The 27,176-nt window shown below is 33.4% G+C and overlaps 2 protein-coding genes across 2 annotated transcripts; both read left to right on the top strand.

The window, feature by feature from the left end:
- The first annotated feature begins 1 nt into the window (after position 1).
- Positions 2-9,268, top strand: LOC133203049 (intraflagellar transport protein 81 homolog). Its single transcript, XM_061338904.1, has 16 exons — positions 2-72; positions 1,281-1,446; positions 1,616-1,707; positions 1,987-1,992; positions 2,288-2,468; positions 2,643-2,798; positions 3,007-3,117; positions 3,404-3,488; positions 3,788-3,951; positions 4,521-4,616; positions 5,034-5,180; positions 5,545-5,694; positions 5,871-6,089; positions 7,455-7,541; positions 8,297-8,454; positions 8,819-9,268. The coding sequence occupies exons 2-16, from the start codon at positions 1,303-1,305 to the stop codon at positions 9,066-9,068; spliced, it is 2,046 nt and encodes a 681-aa protein (XP_061194888.1). The 5' UTR covers positions 2-72; positions 1,281-1,302; the 3' UTR covers positions 9,069-9,268.
- Positions 9,269-11,333: 2,065 nt separating this feature from the next.
- On the top strand, positions 11,334-26,910 carry LOC133202668 (uncharacterized). The gene is made up of 8 exons (XM_061338525.1): positions 11,334-11,831; positions 19,790-20,546; positions 20,823-20,843; positions 21,633-21,745; positions 24,392-24,459; positions 24,748-25,175; positions 25,469-25,801; positions 26,373-26,910. The coding sequence occupies exons 1-8, from the start codon at positions 11,706-11,708 to the stop codon at positions 26,744-26,746; spliced, it is 2,220 nt and encodes a 739-aa protein (XP_061194509.1). The 5' UTR covers positions 11,334-11,705; the 3' UTR covers positions 26,747-26,910.
- Positions 26,911-27,176: the final 266 nt, after the last annotated feature.

Below are 27,176 nucleotides of genomic sequence, written 5' to 3'. Positions count from 1 at the left end.
CATCCGGGGATCTGCATATTTTCAGAAGACAGAAAAACAGGGAAAATTGTCGAGAATCTTACAATTTCTATGGTAAGTAATTATACATTCTTGTGGAAGTCAAAATACGCTGTTAATTCCAAAATGACAAATACATTTTCACGTGAATTTTATGGTATTCATTCATATTTAGGATTTTTATTGTCCATAGTAACGTGTGGCGTCTTACTGATGATTTGATGGTACTCGTAACACCTCCCCCCTTCCCCTTTCTTCACACATCAAGATTTTTATTCAATTCGTTGAACGGTAATAAAGTATTGATAAATACATATTGAACTTTGAGATATTGAAAAAAAAAATATCGTCACAGTGCAGCTTGATATATCATGTATCCTGGGATATATTAATAAGTTAAAAACTATACATATTGCATTCCCAAACATGCCAGATACTTTTTAGTTATAGGAAATAAAATTTTGAAGATAAGCATTTTAAAATGGTAAACTGTAAAGTGTGGAAATACCCCTTCTTCCTCGGACCCAATGATTGAGTGACCCCCTTTCTCTTGTTTTTTTTTTTTAGATTGAAAGTTAGGTTTAACCTTACCACAAGTGGAGCTCTGTTAAATTATATTATTTAGACAAGTGTAATAAGTATGCTGATCAGTACATGTACAGGGCTCTACATTAACTTTTTTTTCCTACTTGTCCATTTGGACAAGTGACCAAGACATTTACTTGTCCGAACTTCAACTTCACTTGTCAGAAATTTTTTCAATAACGATATAATATTGTAAACTTGAAGTCCATTACACATGACATGTGCTTGATTGATTCATGATGTTATTGATAAACAACAAACACATAAAACAAAATTTTATCGAGGCTTTCTGTACTGACAACAACATAAATGTTCACATGTGAACCTGTCATAATCAAACGGAATCCAAACTTCGTAAGTTAGTAAGTTCCATGCCTTTTCAGTAGTATGCAATTAGTGGACTTCGATCCCGATTGAATGTGAACTCAATTAATAGTGATCTCTATCAGGATCGAAGTTCGGTTTTTATGTACAGATTCAATCTTGAAACTACCGATTAACTTTCAACACAACAGTCGTTCTTTTGATTATTTAGAGACTCCTTTACATTAGAATGCACTTGTCCAATCGGACAATTGCCCAGCAATATTTACTTGTCCGTAATTTTTTTTCACCGGTACTGGACAAGCGTTAATGTTGAGCCCTGATGTAGTAATCTAGTTTATGTGAAAAGCAGTGGATTTTTTTTTTAATTTCAGAATATTTAGCAGTGAAATAAAGATGAGTGAACAATTGAAGTTCATTGTCCAGGAATTGGCCAAGGAGCCATTCAGCAAGACCTATAACTTGATATCATTTGATTCCTTAGAGCCTTTACAACTTCTCCAAGTTTTGACCGATGTTTTGGGTGTTATTGATCCAAAGGTTAATTTTACAATAAATCATCATAAAGAAATATACATTTTAACTTTAAGTCACCTTTTTATGCTTCATGACTTCAACCAGAATAATTTTTTTGTAATTTTCGTGTGTATATATACACAAGAATGATAATGAATTTAAAAACAATAATTAAGCATGTTTTAACTTACAGCAAAAAGTTGATATCCGTGAAGAATCAGCCGATCAGACTGCAGTTAGAATGTTTAACACCTTGAGGATCCTTAAGTACAAACCCCCAACAGAGTAAGATTGTAGTCATTTTCTTTGTTAATAGTGATATTCAAAAATAAAATCAGTTTTAGAACAGGTTTTTCTCATCGATTAAACACAAAAGAAGTGATACATACTGTAATTCAAAATTTTGTATAATCCCTGGGTAGAGTATTATAATGTATCTTCCTATATAAACAATACATAAAACATCCATTTATGTTTGTTTATTCATGTAATAGATATTTTTTTTTTTTATAATGCATATATATGGAATGTTCCTTAATACAATGTCTTTTCCTTTCTTTACAGTGATGTGTAAGTATACTGTTCTCAACCTAGTATTTGGTGAGGCAAAGGAAACAGTTACAAGTGACATCATATATGTATAGCATAAAATGAAATGAGAAACTGTTAATTACTTATAATTACTAATGAATGTATCATTAGATGTAATAAAAATTATACTTTTAGATATTTTAATTGTAAGTATCTGAGATAACATAAGTATTTGTAATTTTGACGTGAAAAAAGAAATTGAGTGACAGTTGGGGGGGGGGGGTTAAATTTGATAGGCATTTCTTCTTTCAACACTTCTGCACAAAATTTGCAGACAATCATTCCGAAGTGGCTTAGTACAGGGAGACAAGTTAGTTATTTATCCCATCCTCGAATGGTTGTTAAAGCGAATACCAGATCTCAAGAAAAGAGCTTACCTGGCTAGGTTTTTGGTGAAGGTCGATGTTCCCCCAGAAATCATGGCAGAGGATCCCATTCCTGATCTCTTTGCACAGGTTTGTGTCAGCCATTTATTCTTCTGAAAAAAAAAACCAAATAATTTCTCTTAGCAGTCATTGTTTTTAATTATATTTTTTTCACTGTGCACAATGATGAAATATGAAAAGTTTATTTTTTATGTTATTAAGTATAAGTTAGTACATTTTAAGTTATTATTAATTATTTTGAAGTATGAGGAGGCTATGGAACAATTCAAAGAACTGCACAAAGAGGCAGAGGGTCTGAAGAACTCTGGATATAACACAGGAGAAATCAAAAAGGACATTACCAACATGGAGGACGAGAAAGAACAGCTGATAAAGCGTGTAGAAAGACTGAAAAGAAAGGTAATGTATATGCACTTATATGTAATTAAATTTATATGCATAGTGAATGATTACATTGCATGTGCATTTGAAGTTCAGTTCATGATTGGGTTACCAAAGGGAAATAATCTACATCTCTATTACACTGTGAACTGTTAATGGTAAATATATGGCACTGAGATAAGCCAACTGAATAGAATGGTCTAAAGCAAATTTTCTGTTTTAATAGGTGGAGTCTCATCCTAATTCCACCACTATGATGAACGTGGCGAGGAATTTGAGACTTGAACGAGACAAAGAGAAGAAGTTAGCTGAACAAAGACAGGAACAGTCTACACTGGTCAGTTTAACCAAGGGTCATTTACATTGATTTGTATAACATTCATTGATGAAAGCAATGGATTACAGTAATGGATATTACATCAAATTATATGTTGTGATGTGTCATGCATAGAAAGTAACATCTTCATATTTTTCCTCATTTCAATAGACTAAAATATCAAAAATTGTTAGTTACATGACAGCTAGTCATGCTGTTGAACAAAATCTACGGTAAAAAGAAACTATATGTTTGTAAAGGCAGTGTGTATGGTAATTGACTAATTGATGTTCCTTGTTTTTGTCAGATTCAACATGAAGATCAGAAAATCAGGAGATTGCAGTCACAGTTACACGACACCAGACAAGCAGCTGTAGGAGCCAACCCAGCAGGTTAGTTTTATCTTACATCAGGGAAATGTGAATAGATGGCCAGAGAAATTATTCTGAACTGACAATTGCAATTTTTTTAAAAAAAAGTTAAAAGGTAGAGAGTATCTATGTTTGCTTAAGTTATTGTATACAACCAACTTCTAATTCCTTCCAATTTTGGTTACATTTCTCATTGATAACCAAAAATTTTGAATTGATTTGAAAGATTGATATTCAGTATATTCTAAATATTTTCAGCATTTACAAATCAAAAGTTTGTCTTTCATAATTTGTACACTTATTACTCATCTTCATTGTAGTGATGCTGCAGAGACTGGAAGAGGAAACACACACCAACAAATACATAGTGACAGAAAAAATGCCCAAAGAGATAGCACAACAGAAGAAAATTCTTCTTAATCTTCAGAAAGTGGTAGCTGAACCTGCCATGGGACAGTCTGATTTAGACAAACTGCATGACCAGGTACAATCTTAATTTTGTTTGTTTCATGTAGTTCTGTAGAAGTAAAGAGAAAATCTGCAAGTTTAGAATAAACCCTTTCATATATAGCCCACTTATGCCCACAACTAACTGATAAATAACTGGAAGATTTGAGAAATTTTTTTTTCACAGGTACATGTCAATCCATAGACAAGCAATTTACATGTACATGACCTTACTTTTTCTTACTTTATGACACTATGTACTATAAATGTCTGCAATGTCTAAGTTTAGAAAGAATTACTTCCCTTAGTCCTTACTTATAACAAAGCGTAAAATATCCTTCAAAATAGGAGTAAATAGGAAACTTTGTTGAATCCTTGCAAAATCTTCCATCATTACCCACTCAAGATTCCAAGTGTCTCTACTTTTGAAGGGCAGATAACTCTTACATTTAGTACAATGTACATATGTGCTGGTTATTTCGGGACTGATTATCCTGCTGTTGTTTTCAAGGATCCGTTAATGAGTTGGAATTTGATAAAGAATTATTATATCAATTTTCTTCCGACCTCTGATTAGTTTAGTAAATTTTTTGTAATTTATTATAGATAGCAGACTTGACGGAGGAGATAAAACAACTTGTTGAGAAGAAGCTAAGGACTGAGGACCCAACTGACAACAAATCGGCACTATTCAAGCAGCAGGTCAGTGAATTCTTGATTAGATCTCTACATAGGGCAATAAATCATTATGTCTCTGTCAAATTTCTACATGCAGAAGAAGGTCTGTGTGATCTTTGTCAGATTTGTCACCAAGCAACTCATTAGCATCTTTCCTCTACAATGTTACATGTACAGTGTATTTGGAGATTATAAAAAGCAACATTTTCTCTTTTTATATCAGTGAAATGTCACAATTTTTTTTTTCCCCCTTACAATTCAAGTTCATGTAAGAAAATCTTTTTCTTTTTGAAGAAATTTACAATTTTTTTTATATTATATAATTTATATGCTTTGTCCACTTACATACATATATAGCCACTTTTTTCTTAGTAGATTAATAGCATGCTTATAGAACATGCCTATCTGTGAGTGAAATAATGACTGCTTATTATCTCATAGGCTGCAATTATAGCTAGTAAGAAAGAAGGGGCTTTGAGGGATTTCAGAGATGTGCGTGATTCGTATCACAAAATGTCCATGGAGTTGGAGCAGAAGCGAGAGGCCGCAAAGGAAGCTGGGGGCGGGGAAGTGCTGAAGGGAGAGGATGTAAGTATTACACAGTCAAGTAGATTACGTTGACTCTTGTAAATTGTACCCGCATGATATAGAACAAGACAATGTATTATAACATGTCTCTTATATTATGTCAAATTTCAAATCATTCAGTTTTAATTTTTACCATGTCAGTCATTTGCAATTTCTGTTAACAACAGTGGACAGGTTATCTTAAACTAAAACTCCCCTTTCAAACCAAAAATGAAGGGTATTTGGGATGCAACTGTGTAAAGATGCATTAGCAGTTCAAGGACACTTGTAAATTCTGTCAGATTATGTGTAATAGACATATGTATATGATTTTCCTGATTGTTTTGACTTTGAATGAAATAAACGTTTCTTTTTTTAAATTTAGTTTAAAAGATATGTAAACAAACTGAGAAGTAAGAGCACTATCTACAAGAAGAAGAGACAGGAGATAGCTGAGATCAGGGCCGAGTTTGGAGTTCTGTCTCGCACTGAGCAGATTTTACGTCAGAGAGATGAATTTATAACCAGGAGTCTGGTGAGTCTGTTATGGATTTTTGCTATGCTATAAAAAAAAATGTCAAGTGTTGACGTGTAATTTAATACTTTTTCTTTTCAAATAAGGAAATGTATCATGAAACAGCAGAGGTATAAATTCCCCATATTTGTTACACTTGTGTTTGACGTTTTTTAAGTAAATATTCCTATTTACAGGAAGCTGTTGAGAATAAGAAAGGTGTGACAGGATACCGCCAGACCCAGGAAGAATTGGAGAAGGTGTCCGCTGTTAAAAGTGAACTAGACGAGAGAAAAGGGAAGACACTGGAAGATATATCTGAGATGGTTCAGCGACTGACCAGGACGATTGCTAACAAGAAGAATTCCTTGGCTCCAATTATTAAAGAACTAAGGCCAATGAGACAAAGAGCTCAGGTAGGAATCATGTGGATGTTTAATAATTCATTTCTTAATTTTCATGTTGCCAATTAAGATGTAGAATTCAGTGCTATGGTGTGTTTAATTTGCAAATCCATGAGAAATGCACATTGCATGGGGGGTTATTTTCACTGTGTTAATATGTTTCATAAAAGTATATTTGTGATACCATTTTTCCTATACATGAACAATATTTAGAGTGCATATTAAACACACTTTACAAATGTCCCCACAGTACTACATGATTGAAATTAATGAATTGGTAAAATCAGGTCATATCCTATGTTTTTTTTTTTTATTATTGTGGATTACTTACATGTAGTACTTGTATTTCTTTTTATGACTTCATAGAATAACATGGCTTAGATTTCTCGTGAATAAACATTGGTTTATTGGGTGAACAAATTTTGCAAGTTTTTCAATAATTGAAAGAAGAGAATATCTATTTTCCCTGCAATGTAAATTTTTTTTTAATATGGATACACACAGATAATTGTAAATTGAATCTAAACATGAATTCATATTTTATAGTAATGACAGTAAATTTATTTTAAAAGTAACAATACTGTATTAAATAAAAGTCAAAGACTGAATAAATTTTGCATTTAAAAAGTTGGGCTTACGACACAGTGCTTCATGTTGGAATGCATAAATTTTGTATATAAATAGAAATAAACCATAGATGTGTTATATTCTCACAATAAAGGAATAAATCAAGGTCTATATATACATGTATAAAGAAAAACTACATGTCAAAGTTAATCTGTTCTCATCTGTGTTTTCCATAAAATATTCATACTAGCGGATTAGTGTGGGTTCCTTGTTGATCAGATTGGATATTTCTGTGTTTGTGAGTCATGTAGAGAATAAATTTCTCATGAATATGTAAGTCAGTGACATTAACATAGGGAAAACAGTTTCACTTTCACCTTCATGTATAAATGTCTGATAACCAGTTTATTGCTATAATGATAAATAAAAGTGTTGCTTTGATGTAATAAATGCGTGATTTTTCCTTCATTTATATGGGGGAAGATAGGTATTGCTCGTATAAATATTTGAGATAAAGCTGAATGAATGAAATAAAACAGTTTGAATTAATTATTAAAATCAACAGATGATTCCCAAAAATATGTTTTGTAATTATTTTGAACACCAAGCATAAAAACTGTTTTAATTTTAAAAGGGCAAAAAGTGCTACCTGTTTTATTTATGAAAACAAAAGAATTGAAAAAAATCTGCTCTATTATACACTTGTACGTGCATAATTCCAGTTTTGATGCTGCAGAGCCCCTGAGGCTTTGAACTGATCATTTCTGTCTTTAAAAGGCTGCCAAAATTAAAATTTTATTTCTTTTACAGGAGTTGACAAACCAACACACAGAGAAGAAGCAGGCCTATGACACTGCTGCTGCTGGTCTAGAGAGTAACATGGCTAAACTGGAACAGGTAATTACCTTAATGCAGGGAAATTCTGTTTTCAGCGTTTGATTTTTATTCTATTCAACTTCATCATCAATTTGCAAATTTGAAGCTTGTTATGAAATAACAAAAGATATTCAACTTGAAAATATCTAAAGAAAGTGGTTTTAGGTATATTTGGAAAAAGGACATTATTATTCCCTCAAGGGATCAAATCATATCTTGCTCTGACATTCTCTGAAATATTTCTGTGTCATTTTAACCCAGAAGAATTCAAACAATTAAACTTGGGTTTTGATTTGTTCAGAATTGATGTGTTACTTTTTTACCTATGAATTATGTCAAAATATGTAAAGTAATCTAGATTAAAATTCAGCTTTGACCCCAATTTCAGTATAACTTCAGCTCGCAATAAATAAGATCCAATTTGCCCAGTCAAACACAGTTTCACGAACTTTTTGACAAAATTTGATGAATGAACTCTTATCGTCTAAATGACATTAATTTTGTTGGTTCCTACTTGCCCTAATTATACACAGCCACATAACCCAAATCAAGATTTTACGGTAAAATATGCTTATGGCTAACTCTCTTATAATGAGTTGATGCTTACAGTGAAGTGATTTTCATTCCCATTGACTTTGAAATACATTGTAAACTTTACAGATATAACAAATTACGTTTATAATAAAGCAAAATCATTCATCCCTAGCACTTCGTTATAAGCCTGTTTTACCATGTATTGATTTTCTTGATAAATGTCCGTGATTTGTCTTTTACAGGAGGTTCGGGCGTATCAGGAGGAGTGTTCTCAGGAGGAATCTCGCTACCACTACCTTCACTGCATGATGCATATGGTGGAGGTACAGCAAAGGAAGGTGGCAGAGGAGATGAAGACCTACACCTCGGCTGATCCCTACGCTCGGAAAAAGACCTACAGGTAGAGTAGTTTTTTCATTACTGTAATCTGGCGTGTCTGTGAATGTAGTTTCACTCTAGATTACAGGAATCACTCACATTGGAAATTTAAGAAGAAGATTTTCACCAGATTTGTTGTAATGGCAGAGTAAATTAATTCAGTTTTAGTATATTTGATCTTTGGGCAGGAGAGAACAATCCTACCCCTCCACTTCTGACTAGGTTATTGATAACTGTTTACAGGGGGAGGGATGTAATTTGATTGGTTGTATGGGGCTGTATATGACTGTTATGTGTATTGTTTTTGAGATGCTTTAATGTGACTGTTTTTTGTCAGTTGTTTACAGGGAGCTGTAATATGACTGTTTCCCTTTAATTATTTACAGAGAGCTGTACCAGAGGAAGATCCAGGAACAGGAGAACCTGGGTAAGGGCCTGAGGGAGCAGCAGAAGACGGTCAGGGAGAATCACGGCCCCAGCCTCAGGCAGATGAAGATGTGGAAGGATGTAGAGAGACTGCTGGAGTGTAAGAGGCACTGCTTCGAGTTGTCCGGGAGTTTTGGAGGAGGAATGGGAGGGGGTGTCTATGGAGAGCAGCCCCCAGCTGTTTTGGAGGAGGATCGCCTTGTCATGTGAAGGACTTATTCTTAGAGAACACAAGAGAATTAATTGATCTGAAGTAGATGACATTATTTTGTGTTATTTCATCTGTACAGCTTTTGTACAAATACTTTGAATGATCTGAATGTAACATATCATATTGGACATTGTTTGGTTTTATGTGATCTGAAAACATTCCGTCCATTTTCTTTGAAATAAAGGAATAGAAGTCTCAATTTCTGTATTTGTTTTTATGGTTATGTGAAAATATTTATCAATGGCATTTTTAAGATTTTAAAAGCTTGATGTTACAGATGGTTGATTTGCAATTTTTTTTTTTCGTCACCACTAAAATTAAAGTGTTAATGATAGAAACGATGTATAAGTTATAATCCAGCTTAGTTCTTATTCCTGTTGATGATTGATTTTTGCGAAATCATGAATATGCTCATTCTATAAAAGCTGTTGGTGCTTGAAAAGAAGGGGGGTATCCTTGAATGGTATAGTACAACTGCATTTCCTATGATTTGGTTCTATAATAATCTTATGTAAAGCAAAATTTTGTGTACATTTTATCCATTCCGTTGATTTGAATTTATCAAGTCCATCAAATTTTCCAGTCCCATATTAAGCCAGTATACAGTATAACATCATACAATCCATATGTAAGTATTACACTATCATCTTGACCCGTCAGTAGTAGATTGCGAAATGAAAGTGCCCAGATTGATAATAAATGGATCAAAAGTTGAATGTTGTGAAGTTTTAATTAAAACAGATGTAGAATTTTCGTGTATATTTAACACCGGAGGACTTGTGACAGACTTGACCCAGATTTTCAACGGTCAGCCGCTCAGCGAATGACCCACGCACGCCGCTCGGACAGAGCCCGGGGGAGGATCAAACCGTGATCTGGTGATTTTTGATCGTGATAATATTCATACATTTCCGTGTACTATGAACTGGGTGGAGTTTAATAATAATGACTGTGAGATCACTGAACATAACTATTATGTATACTGAGTATTACGAATGAGAAAAGAATTTATAAAATTCCTAGTTGACAAAGTTATAAAAAGTTATGAGAAAAAAGTTATACCAAATTTTAAAATTAGTGCTGAGATGATTAAGTTTAATTAAAATAATTAAATGCATATTTCTTGAAATTTCTAATTAAGAAAGTAAAATTTTGATAGTCGCTGAATGACAGCCCTCTTCCAAAAATGTATTTATTCACCAGAGTCAACAAATAAAAATCAATCGTTTTCTAGTATAGAAAAGTGTCGTTTCTTTCATTATGTGCTTTTGAAGATTGATCAGGCCATTTTTATTACAATTCGCAGTAGTCAATGGTTATTATTTAACTTTGTGCGAAGTTTTCATGTCTTAATACTGCGATAAACTGTTTCAGCACGCCTTCCTTCTTTTATGTGGTGGGTAAAAGCTTAATTTGAACAATAATCTCTTTTATTGATAATTTTGCATTTACCCCCCCCCCCCCAAAAAAACCCTCAAAATTTATAAAGTGATACTCTTCCTATCATATGGTACACTAAATGGTTTGAAATTTTAAAATTTTATTATTAGTACAGAAATAGAAATTTCGGCTTTTTTTTTTTGGCCTCATTTTATCCTATTCATGCGCAACCTTTTTCAGTATTGATGTATGTATTCTTAAAGAACTTAAAATAATTGCTATTCAGGATATAAACATGAAAATTTACATTAACACGTGGATTTTTTAAAATTAATTGAAAGCAATTATTATTTTTTTATATGGTGCTAAGGGATAAAATCGTCATTGTCTACAATATTTCCGTATAAAAATAGTTTTTCGAGATTCGAACAAGAGATAATGAGCTTCAGACTGTTAATTTAACTTTTCTATTCCAAAAATAACGAAGTAATACCCTCATAAGGAAACTCTTTTACATTTTGGAATGACAAATTCACATAAAACGTGCGTAAATACTTTAAATGCATATATTGTGAGTTGTCATTTTCTCGTTTACAAATATCAAATACATTGTACACATGATTCCAAAATGGCTCAGGATTTTCAATTTTAGCTTCGTGAAATTAATATCAAATAAACCATATTCTATTTATAAACTATTATATATGTGAATGTCAAAAATCGAGGTATCAAAAATAAAATTTACATTGTTATTTCTTTGTTTTTATTTTTGCTATAAAAACCACTCGTATACAAGTACCATTATTGCTAAAAACAATTCATAAAACGGATGGCGCCAAAAATTAGTGTACAATTTTTTGCGATACACACGAGTTAGTCAATTGTGCCCCTCCGGTCCTAGAACAATGAGCTTATAATGACAGCCCGGGGACTCGGCTAATGGCACAATTCCACACGTCTGTGCTGTGGTTCTGCATCATTGAATTCTTACCTGTACGTCGATACACGAACCGTATTATTCAGTGGCCCATTCCATCGGCCAGGAGACGATACCGGTTCCTCTAACCAAGAGGGGGGATGTCAATGCGAGTCTATAAGCAAGTTCCATCACCTGGAAAGTTGTTTATTTGATTTGTTTGAAACATAGTTTTGTTGTGCAAAGGAATATACTGTGAAATACCAAAGAATGGAAAATAGCGAGGAAGATATAGTAATAATATTGTCTGGATTACTTGCACTGATTTAAGAATTCTGTTATGGATAAAACGCCTTCTTGGGTTAAACATTTCGAAGAGAATTACAAACTCGCCAAATCAAATGAAGCCGACTTTCCGTTTAAAGATCCAGTCGCCAGTTTGACGAATGATGCTGAAGCACAACCGGTAAGTTTGGAGTCTTTTGCGAATCGATGTTGGTTTCTCTTTTCCAAAGATTTCTAGGACACGATGTTACATTCTCTCTTTCAGATATTATCAGGAATAAGATGCTATGTTCTATTTTTCAAATATATCAGGGACATATTGATGTCATTTTCTTCAAAGACTGCGTTTCTTTTTTCCTCAAAGATTTCTGAATGAGGTATAATGTTAAATGTTCTATTGATGAGCTATTAGGGGAGGGGGGGGGGGTGTTACACGACTGAGTTAAAGAAAATGGTTTTTGGGAAGGATGGGGGTAACCAGGTACGATCTGTCTCTGATTTTGGGTTCCATGTACTATCCGTCTCTTGATGAGGTAGCATAGCTAGTTTTAAGAAACCATAATTATACCTTCTCATTTTGATGAGCTACCACAGGGATGTGTCATATTCTAATTTTTGTATTTACTACCACCCAGTAAATTCAAAAATTACAATATGACAGGTGAAACCATGTAGGTTCTATATGTTGATGTTTAGGCAAAAAATTTAACTGTTGTCTTTTAACGGAGAAGAATAGAATGTGTTTGTGTGTGTGTGTGTGTGGGGGGGGGGGGGTGGGGGGGGGGTCGATGTCCTCTTCGTCAGCGGGCCAGCTGGGGCTTGACTCATTTAGGTACATGTACCAAACTGTCGTAGGACCTATTAAGGTCTTTCGAGAGTGGAGGATATGCAAAAAAGACATATAGTTACATTCTGTTTTTTGAGTCTTGCTTTTTTAAAATATTTGAACTTTAATAAGTCTTTTAACATAATTTATTGTATATAAACCAATTGGAATTCCTGTAGGTATGGTTTGCAACAATTTGAGGAGGAAAATTAGCATTTTCCGCGTGTGGAAAAATGACATTGAGAAATGTCTGTTGTGATAGCAATACGTGAACGCCGCCTTCATTAGCATGATTAATTTCCTTCTAAATGAACTTAAATATTTATTAATAAAATGTAAAATTTATTCAGCACCAAAGACGTAAGAATATACTGGATAAGGTGTTATGGTCAACGCCCTCTTTTAATGGTTTAATTCACCTATAACAAAGATTTTGATTTCTATTATATAATAAAGTTAAATCCCCGTAAAGGAAATACTTGATATGATTTAAAATGTTAAAAGATTTGACGCAGAAACGACTTAAATTTACTGATAGTTATATTTTAGTATAGTTCAAGTGTTGATATATGGATAACTGAACTTTAAGAGTTACTTAAAGGAACAGTTAAGATATTGCTTGAAAATAAAAGAGAGCTAAGTAAAGGAACAGATAAAATTTTGCTTGAATATAAATGAAAGCTCAGTAAATTTAAAGGAACAGCTAAGATTTCTCTTGAATATAAATGAAAGCTCAGTAAAATTTTAAGGAACATTTTAAGATTTTGGCTGAATATAAATGAAAGCTCAGTAAAGCTAAAGGAACAGCTAAGATTTCTCTTGAATATAAAAGAAAGCACAGTAAAATTTAAATGTGTGTAATAATTTGTAGGGATCCTATAAAAATACTCTTATTTAACTAAACATTCTCTAAGCGCCATTCCCACATACCGTCTGTAAAATCAGTCCAGCTTAAATTACAAGTAATTAATAGCCACTAATTAATCTCTTGTCCTAATCATTAGCGGTCATCAGTAGAACACGACCAGTATTATGTAACTGTCGTGTCTACTGTGACCTGTTGTCCCGCGGTAAATGGAAGAATCGTGTTATAAGGGAATTTATAGTGACGGAGCAGTGTACCCAGCTGATCCTATGGGAGCAGGTCAACCTAACGTTAACGTGATAATCACCAGGATGGGTTTCTACATGTGCAGGTCGTTTTGTTTTAGGTTTTTTGGAATTTCATTGTGTAGTGATACAAAATGAAGGGAAAACGCTCACATTATATTGTTATTTGTATTTTCACCCATAATTATTTACAAACAGGCTCAGCTTGTACGCATATTAATCTTTATTCTTTAAGCTAGCTACAGGTACACGTGCACTGTACTTTAGTCATGAACATACAACGCTTGAGTCAGTGTGACAAGAAATTTTCGAACCCCAACCGAACTTTCAAACTTGATTATTGTATGAATTCCTTATGCTACAGTTTCAAGTGGCGAAAAATGGCGTCGTTGGCATCACTAAAAGTACAATTGCTTCACTTAATAAATCTTAATACTTGCTGTTCTTTGATTTTGATTATAGGTGCACATGTATTCGGAAATTAACTGTTTGAATGAGTATATTAAATAAAAAAATAGTTTTATATGATTCCGATTAATTCATCAAATAGTCAATGCATCAATGATATTTCATGTTCAAATTTTAATTATCATGTGGATATTAATGAAGAAATAAGAAAACATGACAAGTTGACATATTTAAGTTTTGTATTTACACTCGCCCAGTAAATTGCGAAATTAAAAATCGACACGAGATTCGTAAGACAACACAAAAAAAGTGTTTAAGGTAGAAATGGAGAAGTTTGTGACCACTATTGGTAGATCAAGACAACGCAGTACGTGTACTAGTATGTACGGTACTTTGCTTTCACCGTTTTTCAACATAAAGCCAGCATCAATTTGCAGAACATATACATGTAACATACCCGGTATATAAAATATTACGCTAAAATGCAAGCCAATGTATAAGCCTTTAGAAACGGTTCAAAGAGGTGTTGGTTGCGACATTACCGTAAGTGCTTTAAATGTAAACCACAAACAATTGTTCACAAATATAAAAACAAACGTTTCAAAACTTAACACACACATTTCATGGTCGTAGGAACCGGGGGGGGGGGGGGGCGGGCGGGTGGCCCCCAATAATTTTGCCGATATACTAGTACAGAAAACTATAGAAAACATAGCTATAATAATATCTGATGACTCTTTTTTTCTTTTTGCTTGTCAAGGAATTTTGGTAGTTGATAGTGCCCCCCTCCCCCCAACTGAAAACATATGGTTGTGCCCCCTCAAAGTGAAATTGCTTCCTACGGGCATTATACATTTTACATTTAAAAAATGTTTCTGCGCAGAAATAAAAATATGGCAATTTTAACAGTAATACTGACCAATTTCACTCAAGAAATCTTAATGAGACTTAAGAGGTCTTTGTAAACGTTTTCAGCTTTGGTCTTTTTCTTCAACCTTTCAACGATTTTTTTTCCAAACGTTCAGCTGAGTGGGTTCTTTATTCAAGTTAATGAAAGGTTCAGCGATGAAGGTATAATAACCGGTCTACATGATTAATATGGACATGGAGAAAGGCTCTGCTGGTATAAAACCTAGAAATAACGATATAACACATCAATAAAAAGGAAATAAAAAGAGAAGATGACCTGTATGATCGGCTGTATAAAGAATGGCCGAGGGTGGATTACATACAGATACATTGACATGTTAATCACCTCATTATTTCACTTAATAGTGAGACAAGTAATATCCCCCCCCCCCCCGAAAAAAAGGGAAAACAAAAGAAATCAGTTTTCATTTAATTGTGGTGAGAAACTTATTCAAATTTCATTAAAATAATGTTTCTATAACGATTTAGTGATATACCATACACAAAGTTTCTTTATGAGCTAAAAATCGACTGCACGTGAAAATGAAATGAAATAGAAGTTACTTTGTAATTTATGATCAGCCTTTTGAAATATAGAGCATAAAGGGACAGCCCTTTGAAACATTTAAAAACTAATAAGCTGTGGTAAGAAATTGACATTTGAAATTAATGCGAATTAAAGAATAATATTCTGGCATGTCAGAGTGTCACACAAATTAAAGATTTTTCAGCTTAATAAAATGACCCTTGAATAAATTTGAATCTCCGTTCCGGAGGAAATAAAGAATGAATGAATGAATGTGAATGGAAGAAGAAATTCAACAAAGTTTTTCGAAGGGGGTATTCTATATCTAACCAAAGAAAAATCTCCAACGTAAAAATTTCTCAAAAAATGGTATTGCCAATAGCGAAAAAATTTATTTCGTTAATGAGAGAGAGAGAGAGAGAGATTCACTCCTTGCCTTTCTATTCTAATCTATATAGGTCTTGGGAGAGTTTTTTTTTACGGGGGTGGGGGTGTTGTTGTTTCCAATTCCATTTTAATTCTAGTTTAAAATACAGATTTATTAAACTTGAAAAAAAAACAACAAATCAATGAGTTCCATATCTGCTTAAATTCTATTTGTCCATGGATTCAGCATCTAGATACAAAAACACCACTCTTGCTTTATTGAGAACCCTATAATTAGCATCAGCATCATGCTTTTAATTTGGCACATACAATGCCATGTGGTGGTCAGAAATGAATCTACATTGCATAATGCAAAAAAAAGTTGATTAAATCGCTGCATGTTCAATGTCCGTGGCGACACCAATGACGTCCCTGGACGTTAATGAAGCGTGGTGCCCTGATTGGAAGTTCTCAATCAAAACAGAAATGGCCAAAAACGCAATAACGCCCAACCTATGACACATGTCTCACATTCTCTTGGCCCCTTTATACATTGTACAGTAATGGAATGGAATGGACACGATATTTCGATTCATGGGATCTGGTAAGTTACAAGTTTTAATGGATGGGTGGGGGTTGTCTTGCGGCATAAAACTGTGTTGCTCGGGAAATTTTTGCAAGCTTTTCTAAGGATAGATTAAATGACGTATTTAATCGTCAATTTTGAAGTTTTCTGAAGATCTTTTCCGATCTGAGCCGTATTTCTGACGCTATATCGGATAAATAAAAGATATACAAAATATTTTTTTGCCTGGAGAGAACAATGCTATCAAGCGGACGATCTAAATTTCAAAATGGAATTCGTATAATAATTTTCTACGAGCACAGCAGATAATGTTTGCAATATTCAAAAGATTGTCAAAGAAAGTTGAAAGAAGAGAGCTGATACCCTAAACTGATATGATGAAAAAAAGCCTTTAGAAGAAAAAAATAAAGAGGGAAAACAGTAGAAATCTTAGAAAGCGTGGTGCTTACTGGTATATTGGTTATTAGGTCTGACAACAATTCGGTCTACATAAGCCACAGGAACTGCTAACCCAAGGACTGTCCACCGCGCATTATATCATTTATAGGACAAACCTGGCCAGTCTAAAACAGGCAAAAACCATGTAAATGGGGATCAGGTTCCTGAATGATATTGGTCACTCGATCATGTTTCTGATGTTACAAATTACTGTATATTACATAACGGTTTGATAGACCTATATGTATATCAAACGATACTCACTTGTAACGTTCACAGGTGCATTAATGACAAAATAAGGGGGAAAGGGATCTGTCTCTAAATTTCTTGAATTTTGAATATTATATATTTATTGTATGCCAAATAGACAGTCATACATACAATGTCAAACACCACCGAGCGAACATGCCCATTTGGTTTAGGCAGTTTTACAAAATGCTATCATCATAGCACCTATGTGTGGTATCAAACCAAGCTCAAAGTTGACATCTTTGCATGAAACCTTGTGGATTTTGAAAGAACCTTTTAACACTTTTTTTCTATTTAAAGAAAAGTTTACAATCATTTAATTTGAGAGCAAAAAAAAAAAAAAAAAAAGTAACCAAATGTATTTCAGAAATAGAAACATGTCGAAAAGGACACATTGATTATGAAATAAATCATTTAAATTTTCACCCAGGAATACGTGATTCAAATAATCTAAACCAGCTATTATTTGTTCGCCAAACGCTTTCATTTAAGAGATCACGTTCTTTATATAAAGTATAAATTACGATGGAAGTGACAGAGTAAAACAATTATAATTAAGAAGAAATATATATTAGCCCTGTTCCGTAAATGCCTGGCCTCGCACGTTTGACCTATATATATATATTGGTAAAAACAATCTTTTAAATGATTAGTTTCTCAGCCAATTAATTCTTAAATTAATTAGAAATATTTTATAATAGGCAGGGTATCTTAAGTTATAAACAATATGTATATATTAAATTCATAAGCACCTATCTTGTCGTTGAGGCTGTTACGAACTTAATTATTTAAAACGGACTTTGAAAGGTTAAATAATTTTGAAGATGCACAATTCAAATAACAATTAAAAAAAATGACAAAAAACTACGCAAGGGTTCAACTGCATAATTACACCCAAGATATTTTTGACTGAGATTTGCAAATAATCGACTGCATCTTGACAGATATATAGATTTATGAATGCTTAAGTTGAAAAACTCCCTTGCAATCGCGATAATTTATAAGGATAATTAGATAAAAAGCACCAACTTCATCATTTATATCTGAAAAGTCACGTTACCATAAAATAAACTCTGCAACGTGTCTGAGTTCTAAACCGACACTCCCTAAAGAAGAAAAAGTAATTAATAATAAAAAAAATATAACGAATTTTGAATTTAATGTTTGTAGCAAATAAAATACATAATGGTTTTAATTCGATGGGTAATAGATCATTAGGACATGTATGATTACCTCGCAGGTAAATGTCAAGGGGTTGAAGCATGTGTGGTTAGCATTAACATTCGTCTCCGATGTAGCAGAGTAGGTTTCGTCCACCTATAGGAAATATCAACCTCACGCTCTATTGAACAAATCAATGATATGTAAATATGTTTACGAACAATTAATTTTTAATGTAAAATAATTCACTTTTATATTTTTCACGCAATTGATAGACCATGTTTGATAATTAAACTTGGAAATGATGGTTTATGATAGGCGTTTTGACATGTTCTGTTCTGTTAATTTTGTTGTATAAATCTTGTAATGTCTGTCAGTACTTCACTGACACATATTGACACATACTGACACTACATGTCAGTTCTACCTGTACTACCCTGTATCACCTTGTGTCACCCTTTATTATCATTCTGATGCTCTTATTGAAACTGAGAATCCTAGTTTAAAATCGATCTCAGATCTGTTAGTATTAAAACAATCATTTCACCTTTTCGTGCATAGGCGCCGGAAGCAAATTGAAAGTGGGGGGGGGGGCTAATTGAAAGTGGGGGGGGGGGGCTAAACCAGCGAAAAAAAGGTAAGCCCCAATTTTCAATGCCTATATTATGTCTATCTTTGCAAAAACAGTGGGGAGGGCTAAGCCCCCCTAGCCCCCCCCCCCCCCGGTACCGACGCCCATGTCGTGCAGCCTTTCTTCTGCGATATGTATCTCGCCTTTCGAAGGTAACACATTTCAATATAAGATGTTTTGTGACGAATTGTACTTAATAACTGGACCAAAAAAAAAAAGAATTTCCAGGCATTTCAAATAATCTTATGATAAGATTCTTATCCCAAATATCACGGATAACACGAATTTAAATACCGTGCTTCATTTAATTGTTTGTGTGATACTGCTGGTATGTTTGATGCTATAATCACTGATTACATATATCCAGTTACCTGTCTTTAACATCCTCTTTGTCTATATTTAGTTTCACCAACATGTAATTCCAATGCATTTTTTGCTCAAAGGATAGATATATCTATTCATAGGATATTAAAAAAAATCGTGGATTTTGTCACAATTTATCGATCATAATAATACTAGGCTTTCCGTGTTTGGGGTAAGATGAGTAATGAACATATGACGCAATTACTACATTGGAAATATTTGTTCTTCGATAAGAATAAATGTGGTGACCGGAAACATTTTGTATCAACACAATATATATATTTCTTAAATGCACTTGCATTAGTGTATAGTTTTGTGTTGCTTAGTCAAAGACGAAATAAATATGACAACTTCTAAACTCTTGATACGCCGATTGGTACAGTCATTATACTTCAAATATTTTGTATAAAGTGCTTCATAATATATACACACGGTTACTGCGCTTATAATATAAATACAATTCTGTGAGAATGTTAATTGTTTGTGTTGATGACTGGATTTATCAGAGCAAACGTATTTATCGATACTTCAAAATACGTAAAATTCTTTCCTTCATGTACTTGCAGAGGCAACTTCATCACAGCCAAACATATGCGGGGGAACTTTCTGGACGGAAACTATCAGCGAGTCAAATAATACCTAGAGTCCATACTGCTCAGTCAGATTTAAGCTGCTCAGTATCCGAAGATGAAAAGAGAGTGAAAAAAAGGCGTCGAAGACGTCAAATTGAAGAAACTTCTGGGTATAGCACAACTTCCCTCAGTGAGGTGTCGGAAGTGGAAAGCCCGAAAAGACGCGCCAACAGACGGCCAAACCAAAACGGTCCCAGCAAACGACAGGAAAATTTGTCGGAAGATGGGAGATATAGTGCTGCTCAACAAAGGAGAAGGGACAATCTTTCAGACGATCGAAGTCGTGTTAGCAGGACTTCAGATACGTCAAAACGTGATGAAAATAGGAGAAATAGCCAAACCTCGACTTTTTCAAATACAAAGAAAGACTGTGATAGGGCTTTGGTTCGAAACAGCCGCATTCGTTCTACAACAGACAGCTTAGCTAGTGCACATAGTAAAACAAGTGTTCATGATATCAATCAAAGACGTATAAGTTCTTCTTCTTCTAGACTAGACATTCAATCCTTGGCCAACAGAAAACTGTATGGTTCCAGAGAAACATTAGACCCATTTGCTTTCATCCAACCTGCACCAGAGCCATTTGGACGAAAGGTTCGCAAAACCTGTCGTCCAATATTTGGAATGTGTGTAATGCTTATTCTCGCTGCCAGTTTGGGAGCTGCTATATATTTTGCAGTAGAATTGAAAAGTAAGAATATTTACAGCAGCATCATATTGTGGTTGTAATGTATCAAACGTTTTCTTAACGTTTCATTTTTGGTATCAGTTGTATAGCTCTAACATCAGAAAACGTTATAACACTTGAATTGTGTGTATAAAGGTAACTTCGAAATTTAATAATTCATCTAAACAGTAAAAAAGTAGGAGTGAAAATGCTGTTTAGAAGTTTTCTTCATGCTAAAATGCACAGAGTCACAGTCTGAAAATGCTGTAATGATAATTTCCTTTATTTTTTTTTTTTCAGAAACACATGAACATGAAATCGGTAAGTGAATATAAATTGAAAAACCATGTTTAAAGTTTACATCGGAGATTATTATTTATTATACATTATTAATAAATGATAAATTGGCTCTTGTCCAAGTCCCGGATAGGCCACGAAAAATTTCTGAAAACACGGATAATTTGAAGAAAAAAATCCTGCATACTAAATACAAAATTGGTACACGACTTTGCATGCAGTTGCTTTCGACTGTCTTTTTGCCATTTTATTATCTGCGTGAAACCTTTTGAATTAATATAACAATCTTAAAATCACAAATTATGTCAAATGATGATTTTTTATTTGATGGCGTGTGCTTTTATAATATCCCTCATATAAATATGTCCTGGAAAAAATTCGGTTTCATATCGGTAGTTATAAATTTGCTTCTTTTTTTCCTTAAAAAAATCAATCAACCAAACAAACAAACAAACCAAAAACAAAAAAAAAAAAAAAAAACAAAACAAAACAAAACAAAAAAAAAAACAAAACAAAACAAAACAAAAAAAAAAAAAAAGAAAGAAAATACCCCCCTCCCCAATACCGTTGTTGTCCAAGTACCGTAATATGCCTGGAATTACCATGGAAATTAATTGTGTATTTGCCTGTTGCTTATGGTCAGTATATAGTAAATATTTACGTGAATATTTGCAGAATAAATGTATATACTCGTATCGCTTTTTGGTTTTAATAGTACTTTTTGGCGTTTTAAAAGCAAACAATGTCTCATTGTAAGCCATTATAATTATGTATCTTTCGTTTTATATAGCAAGTATATTTGTTTCTTTGCAGAGATGCTTCGTGCCAATTTAGCTTTGAAAATAAAGAGCAGTAACTTTGATGAGAGCCTTGAAAATCTTTCATCAAATGACTTTAACAACATCGCAATGGCATATTGCCAACAGGTAATTATTTATTTCTAACGGTTAAAAAAAATTGCGCACACATCATAATGAAATTGGTAAAAACACAAAACACACCGCAGATGCATTATTTATTTCACATCTTACACTGTGAAAATATTTTTCTATGAGACAAGTTCTAAGCCATATACGAGTATGCATAAAATTTAAAGCTAATCCCTTGATTGGAAAGTATTTTTAGACTGATAAAATGATCAAAGATGTCCCATTTTTCAATTGCTCTCAATTGAACTCGTATAAAATATTTGATACTAGATTAGGTGCTTTTACCGAAGAATTCGGAATGACGACGACCACACAAGCTTTAAAAGCATATACATATTCAGTTACAACCTGATTTTTTATTAAAGTTCTGACTTTATTTGATTACATCTGTAGCCAGCTGTCAATGTTAGGAGAGCATGCTGACAATTATAGTCATACAATAACGTGCGTGCCATATATGATCGTTCTTATGCAAATATTCCATGTACATATATTGGAAGATAGAATATTTCACAAGTACGAATTCAATACAGTAAAATGTAAGCCGAAATGAACCCGATATGATAATGAAAGAAACATTGCACGTGTCAACCATATGTCATACAGCGTGCTATACTGTCATTTTACCTACACCCAACAAAAAAGTCAATGGTCACTTACTTCCTGCTGACCACAGAAAAAAATATAGAATCTTTTGTACAGGGTTTATAAATAATACATATATAGCACCGAGTTTTTACTCTGTCAGCTAATGGTTTTGCATGGGAGACGGCATGCTATCAATTGTAAAATCAGGTCTTAGGAAAAGGGGAGACAGAAATTTTAGGATTTTTAAAAATATATTTGTATTTGAATTACCAAATAAAAACAAAGCAATTTAATTTTTACTTTCTGCCACATGAAAAAAAAGACTGTGATGGAATGGTTGAAAATGAGTATTGCATATATACATGTATATATGCATAGGTACACATGCGCAGAAAAATGTTTTAAGCAACATGCATAAGAAGAATGGCAATGGTTTTTTTTAATTTTCAATTGAATTCAGAAAACTTCAATAATATTAATCATACACTACGAAATAGTTAAATGTTAAACGAATTCAATGTTACATTTGCAAAAATGGGCAATATCAGAGACATTTGTGAGACCTATATATCTACATTATTTCTTGGTTGGTTAATGGTTTACCTGCCGAGTCCCGATCAAGACATTGACTGGCTTGATTTACGTCGGATTGTCATTACTCCATCTTAAGGACCGTCATATAGTGCTGCGTGATACGACTGTCAAAAATAGGCAACAAAAATTCCGGATTTAAACGAACTTGTCATACACTATGACAAATGCGCCAGAGACAATGGGATAACTACTTTACTTGCGGTTTTTTTTCCTGAAGAGAATTGGTATTATCCTATGCAGCCATTAAACAGAAAGAATACAGTCAACAATTTTATTATTAAATGAATAATTATGTTAAGTATAGCATCAGAGATAAAATAATTAATAATGATGAGAAAATTAAATCGTTGAGAAAAAATATGTGCATACTTAAATTTTAAGAACGATCAAATTATATCTTAAATAATGTACTTTTATCATATGCAGAGACTAAACTCAATTTATTAAAAAAAAAAAATAATGTTCGATGGTATTACTGGTTGATACATATTCCGAAACAAGGGTAATTATAATTTTGCACATAATTATTGATTTTTTTACATACTTCCGAACAAGCGAAATTAGTGAAAAATATACCATGTTCGAATTTACAACATATACATGTGTACATGTTTTTACACTAAAACATTAGCAGCAATAAAACAGAATGTATAGGCCTTTAGAATCTAAAAATGTTGTGAGTAGTTTTTCTTGAAAAGAAATATAAATCTCAAATGGCCAAAGAAATAAGATATTTCTGAAGTAAATTGTTTAAAATTATGAGTTAATTACAGTATCTCGAACACGTCAGTTATTCATGATTGATTGATTGTATGTTGTTTTACGTCCCATTCGAAAATTTTTCACTCATATAGAGACGTCACCATATACCGGTGAAGGGGTTCATTTAGACCTTTACTCGACACTCAGGGCCAGTGAGCAGTGAGGGCTCTTTATCGTGCTAACGCCTACCGTGACACGGGGCCTTGGTTTTGAAGGTCTCATCCGAATGACCTGCAGCTTTCATTTCAAAGTGCCGAGAGCTCGGCGAAGGAACAGTTGCTACCTATTTTTTATCGACTGAGCTACCGTAACGGTTCGTCAGTTATTCATAGTATGGACTGTACTGAAAACCCAGGCTTTTAAAATTGTTTTTTTAATACGTAAAACATGAAGGGAAACACGTTGAGCAAAACAATATTTACATATTAAAAACATTAACATTCATCAATTTTGTGTTGCTGGAAACATCTGCTCACCTCTTTCGTAAGCAAAACCTTCATTTTGAAGAGTTTTTCATGACAAAGATGGAATTGGCTTCGCCAAAGACAATACACGTTATAGCTGAATATTTAAAGATATTGCTTTTATCTCATCCATGAAATATATTTCAGAAAGTACATTTTAACCCGATGTACATTGGGTGCAATCCCAGATAAACCACAACTGTATTCTTTACAAATGTAACATTTCTTTTCAAAGATGGATACATTTTACAAGAAAAGTCAGTTTGAGTCAACGTATCGTGGGTGTGAGGTCTTGTCCATAAAGTAAGTACGGAAAAGTATTTAAAGCATGCTAACCTCATGTTAACCTCAACAAACAGTATCTGTGTATTAGGACATTTTTGTCACATATCCTTTAATCAATTTTCAACTACAAATTTAAATAATTGCGTCTATCTACTCGACTGTTCATAAGTTACATTATGTGAGTTCTTTGAATGGTCTTTGAACTTTGAAGGATGAGGTTGTCTTCATAGATAATTGCTACAGAGCTTCTAATAAAACACAAATTTGAAGATAAACTTTTGGCATAACCTTTTTTTTCTCTTTTAGAGATAAACACATAAATTTCACCTTATTCTTTGTGGAGAAAGACGCATCCAAAAGGGATATTATATCTGTGATAGAGACATCGGCCCCAAAAGTCAATGCAACATCATCAAACATAGCATTGGTGGATAGATTTGAAATAGAATTAGATGAAGTTAAAATTAAAATTGAACGAGAAAGAACACCGGTAGGTTTTAATAAAATACAAGAAAAACCCACAACCCCAAAACCTACCACTTTTAAACCTTCCACAAGCACTGTGCACTCTACAAAACCCACAACTACTCAGCCACCATTAACGAATACAACGTCAACAACAGAAAGCGTGACCAACATAACTGCATCTTCCACCACTAAGAAATTAGCAACGACTTCATCTGTAAATCAAAGTACTGAAAGTACTGTGTCTGTGAAAGCCACTAGGGAAATGTGTAAGTATCAAAAGAAATGTCTCATCTAGAGACTCTTCACTTTTAGTAAAGATCAAGTGTTTGATTTTTTTTTTGTGCTTGAATTAAAAAAAACTTTTGATTAAAGACTTTAAAATGAAAGAATTATTATATTGTGAAAGAATAGCAATGCACATACACGTGCATGTTTACTTTTGATAAGTACATGTATAAAAATGTAATCAAGAATGAGAATTTAGAACCTAAGCATGCTATGAAAATATTTACACATAAAGTCTATTTAGTGCGCATTCAGTATTTTGTTGCTTTATCAGTACTGGCCTGGGATCCCTGTTCACTTCAAGACGGAAGCTTTTATGGACATCCAACTGACTGCAATAAGTATTTCCAATGTGAACACAAAAAGTCAATACTACAAACATGTACCGGAGAGCTGGTGTTTGACGCTTCATCAAACAACTGTGTCCATGACAGACCAGGAATGGTGTGTCCGGACCCTGCCAAAGCTCCTCCTAAACCCCCAGGTTACAAACCTGCCAGTCGTAAGACTACCACTACCCAGGCGACGACTCCCCCGTCCCCTACCACCACTACAGACACTGTATTCACCAGCAACCAAACTAGATCAGTCTACCCTGGAAGACCCAGTATGTATTCATTACTCTTAAAATAAGGTAGCTCTATTTATCTCTTTGTATTTCTTATGTTTCTATATACATGTATATTAACACTGTGGAAAAATATATTTGTCAAATCTTAGCTTTTTTGCTTTTTTATACGAAAAACATAAACTCTTTAGTTGTAATGTAATCATGTAAGAATTTATTATCACTAATACTTCTGATAAACTGTTTCATCAATATGTATATTGTCTTCAATCCATAGTTTAATCTGCAAGTATGTCTTTCTGAACAAGTAAATCTCATAGATAAAATCAAAGGTATTTATTACATGAATTTATGTACATAGAAAGAATATTAACATATCAACTTTAAGGGGGGTCCCATAAAAAAGGCAATAAAGGTTAAAAATTTGTATAAACAAATGGTATCTCTTATTGAACAGTTTACGAGAGAGAGAGATGACTCTATGAATTTAAACCAAGATTCTTCACACAAACTCTGACATCATCACAAACCACATGAAAGAAGTGTAAGTACGAATATAAAAAAGCATTATTATTCTGTGTCAGCTGATATATATGTTTTTTTTTGGTAGAGTATGAACGAGAACCCTGTTTAAAAGCAAAAGCTGGAACACTTCACCCTCACCCCGATGACTGTAAAAAGTTTATACAATGTATCAGCCTTAATCGAGGCCAAGAACTGACATGTGCCATGAACCTGGTCTACGATCCAGACGCTCAAACGTGTATATACCCAAAGAACGATTTAATCTGTCCGGATATTCTCCCTTGCTTACAGAAAAGCAATGGATACTTTGCTCACCCGTTCAATTGTACTTTATATATTCAGTGTGAGTCCGGTCAGGAGAAAATTCAGACGTGTTCGCCTGGACTAATATGGGTTCCGTCTGTCAATAGCTGTATGTATCCTACGGACAGTAACTCCTGCAAGGATGAGGCCACGTGACAAATCATTTTCCCCAAAGGGATATTATTATTATATTATTAATCACATTTTTTTTTGTTGTTATCTGTGACTATTTATCAAACAGTGGTATATATTTATCATTTGAAATGTACCCCTGATTTATGTTGTTTACCATATTCCTATATTGGAATAATAAATTTTTTGACAAAACCAACGAGGTCTGGTTCAATATAATTATCATTTTTGTTATATGTGTACTTGTTCCGAATCCTTTAAGACATTTTTAGAACGTAGTTAATTCTATGTGAAGTCTGTCTTTAAAATCAGGTACTGACAATAGATTGGATGCACAATATACAATTTTAAATTACCCACCTCAAGTTGCAATATGTTATATCTTAATATTTTTTATAGTATACGTTTTCATGCTCGTAATATTTCTACTGAATGACACATAAAAATGACTTCA

The sequence above is a fragment of the Saccostrea echinata genome, unplaced genomic scaffold (genome assembly GCF_033153115.1).
Source record: "Saccostrea echinata isolate AGI-Se365-2 ecotype Australia unplaced genomic scaffold, CSIRO_AGI_Sech_v1 ptg000047l, whole genome shotgun sequence".
NCBI classification, from domain to species: Eukaryota; Metazoa; Mollusca; class Bivalvia; order Ostreida; family Ostreidae; genus Saccostrea; species Saccostrea echinata.
Note: the sequence above shows the minus strand (reverse complement) of the source record. Positions and strands in the feature narration are given on the sequence as shown.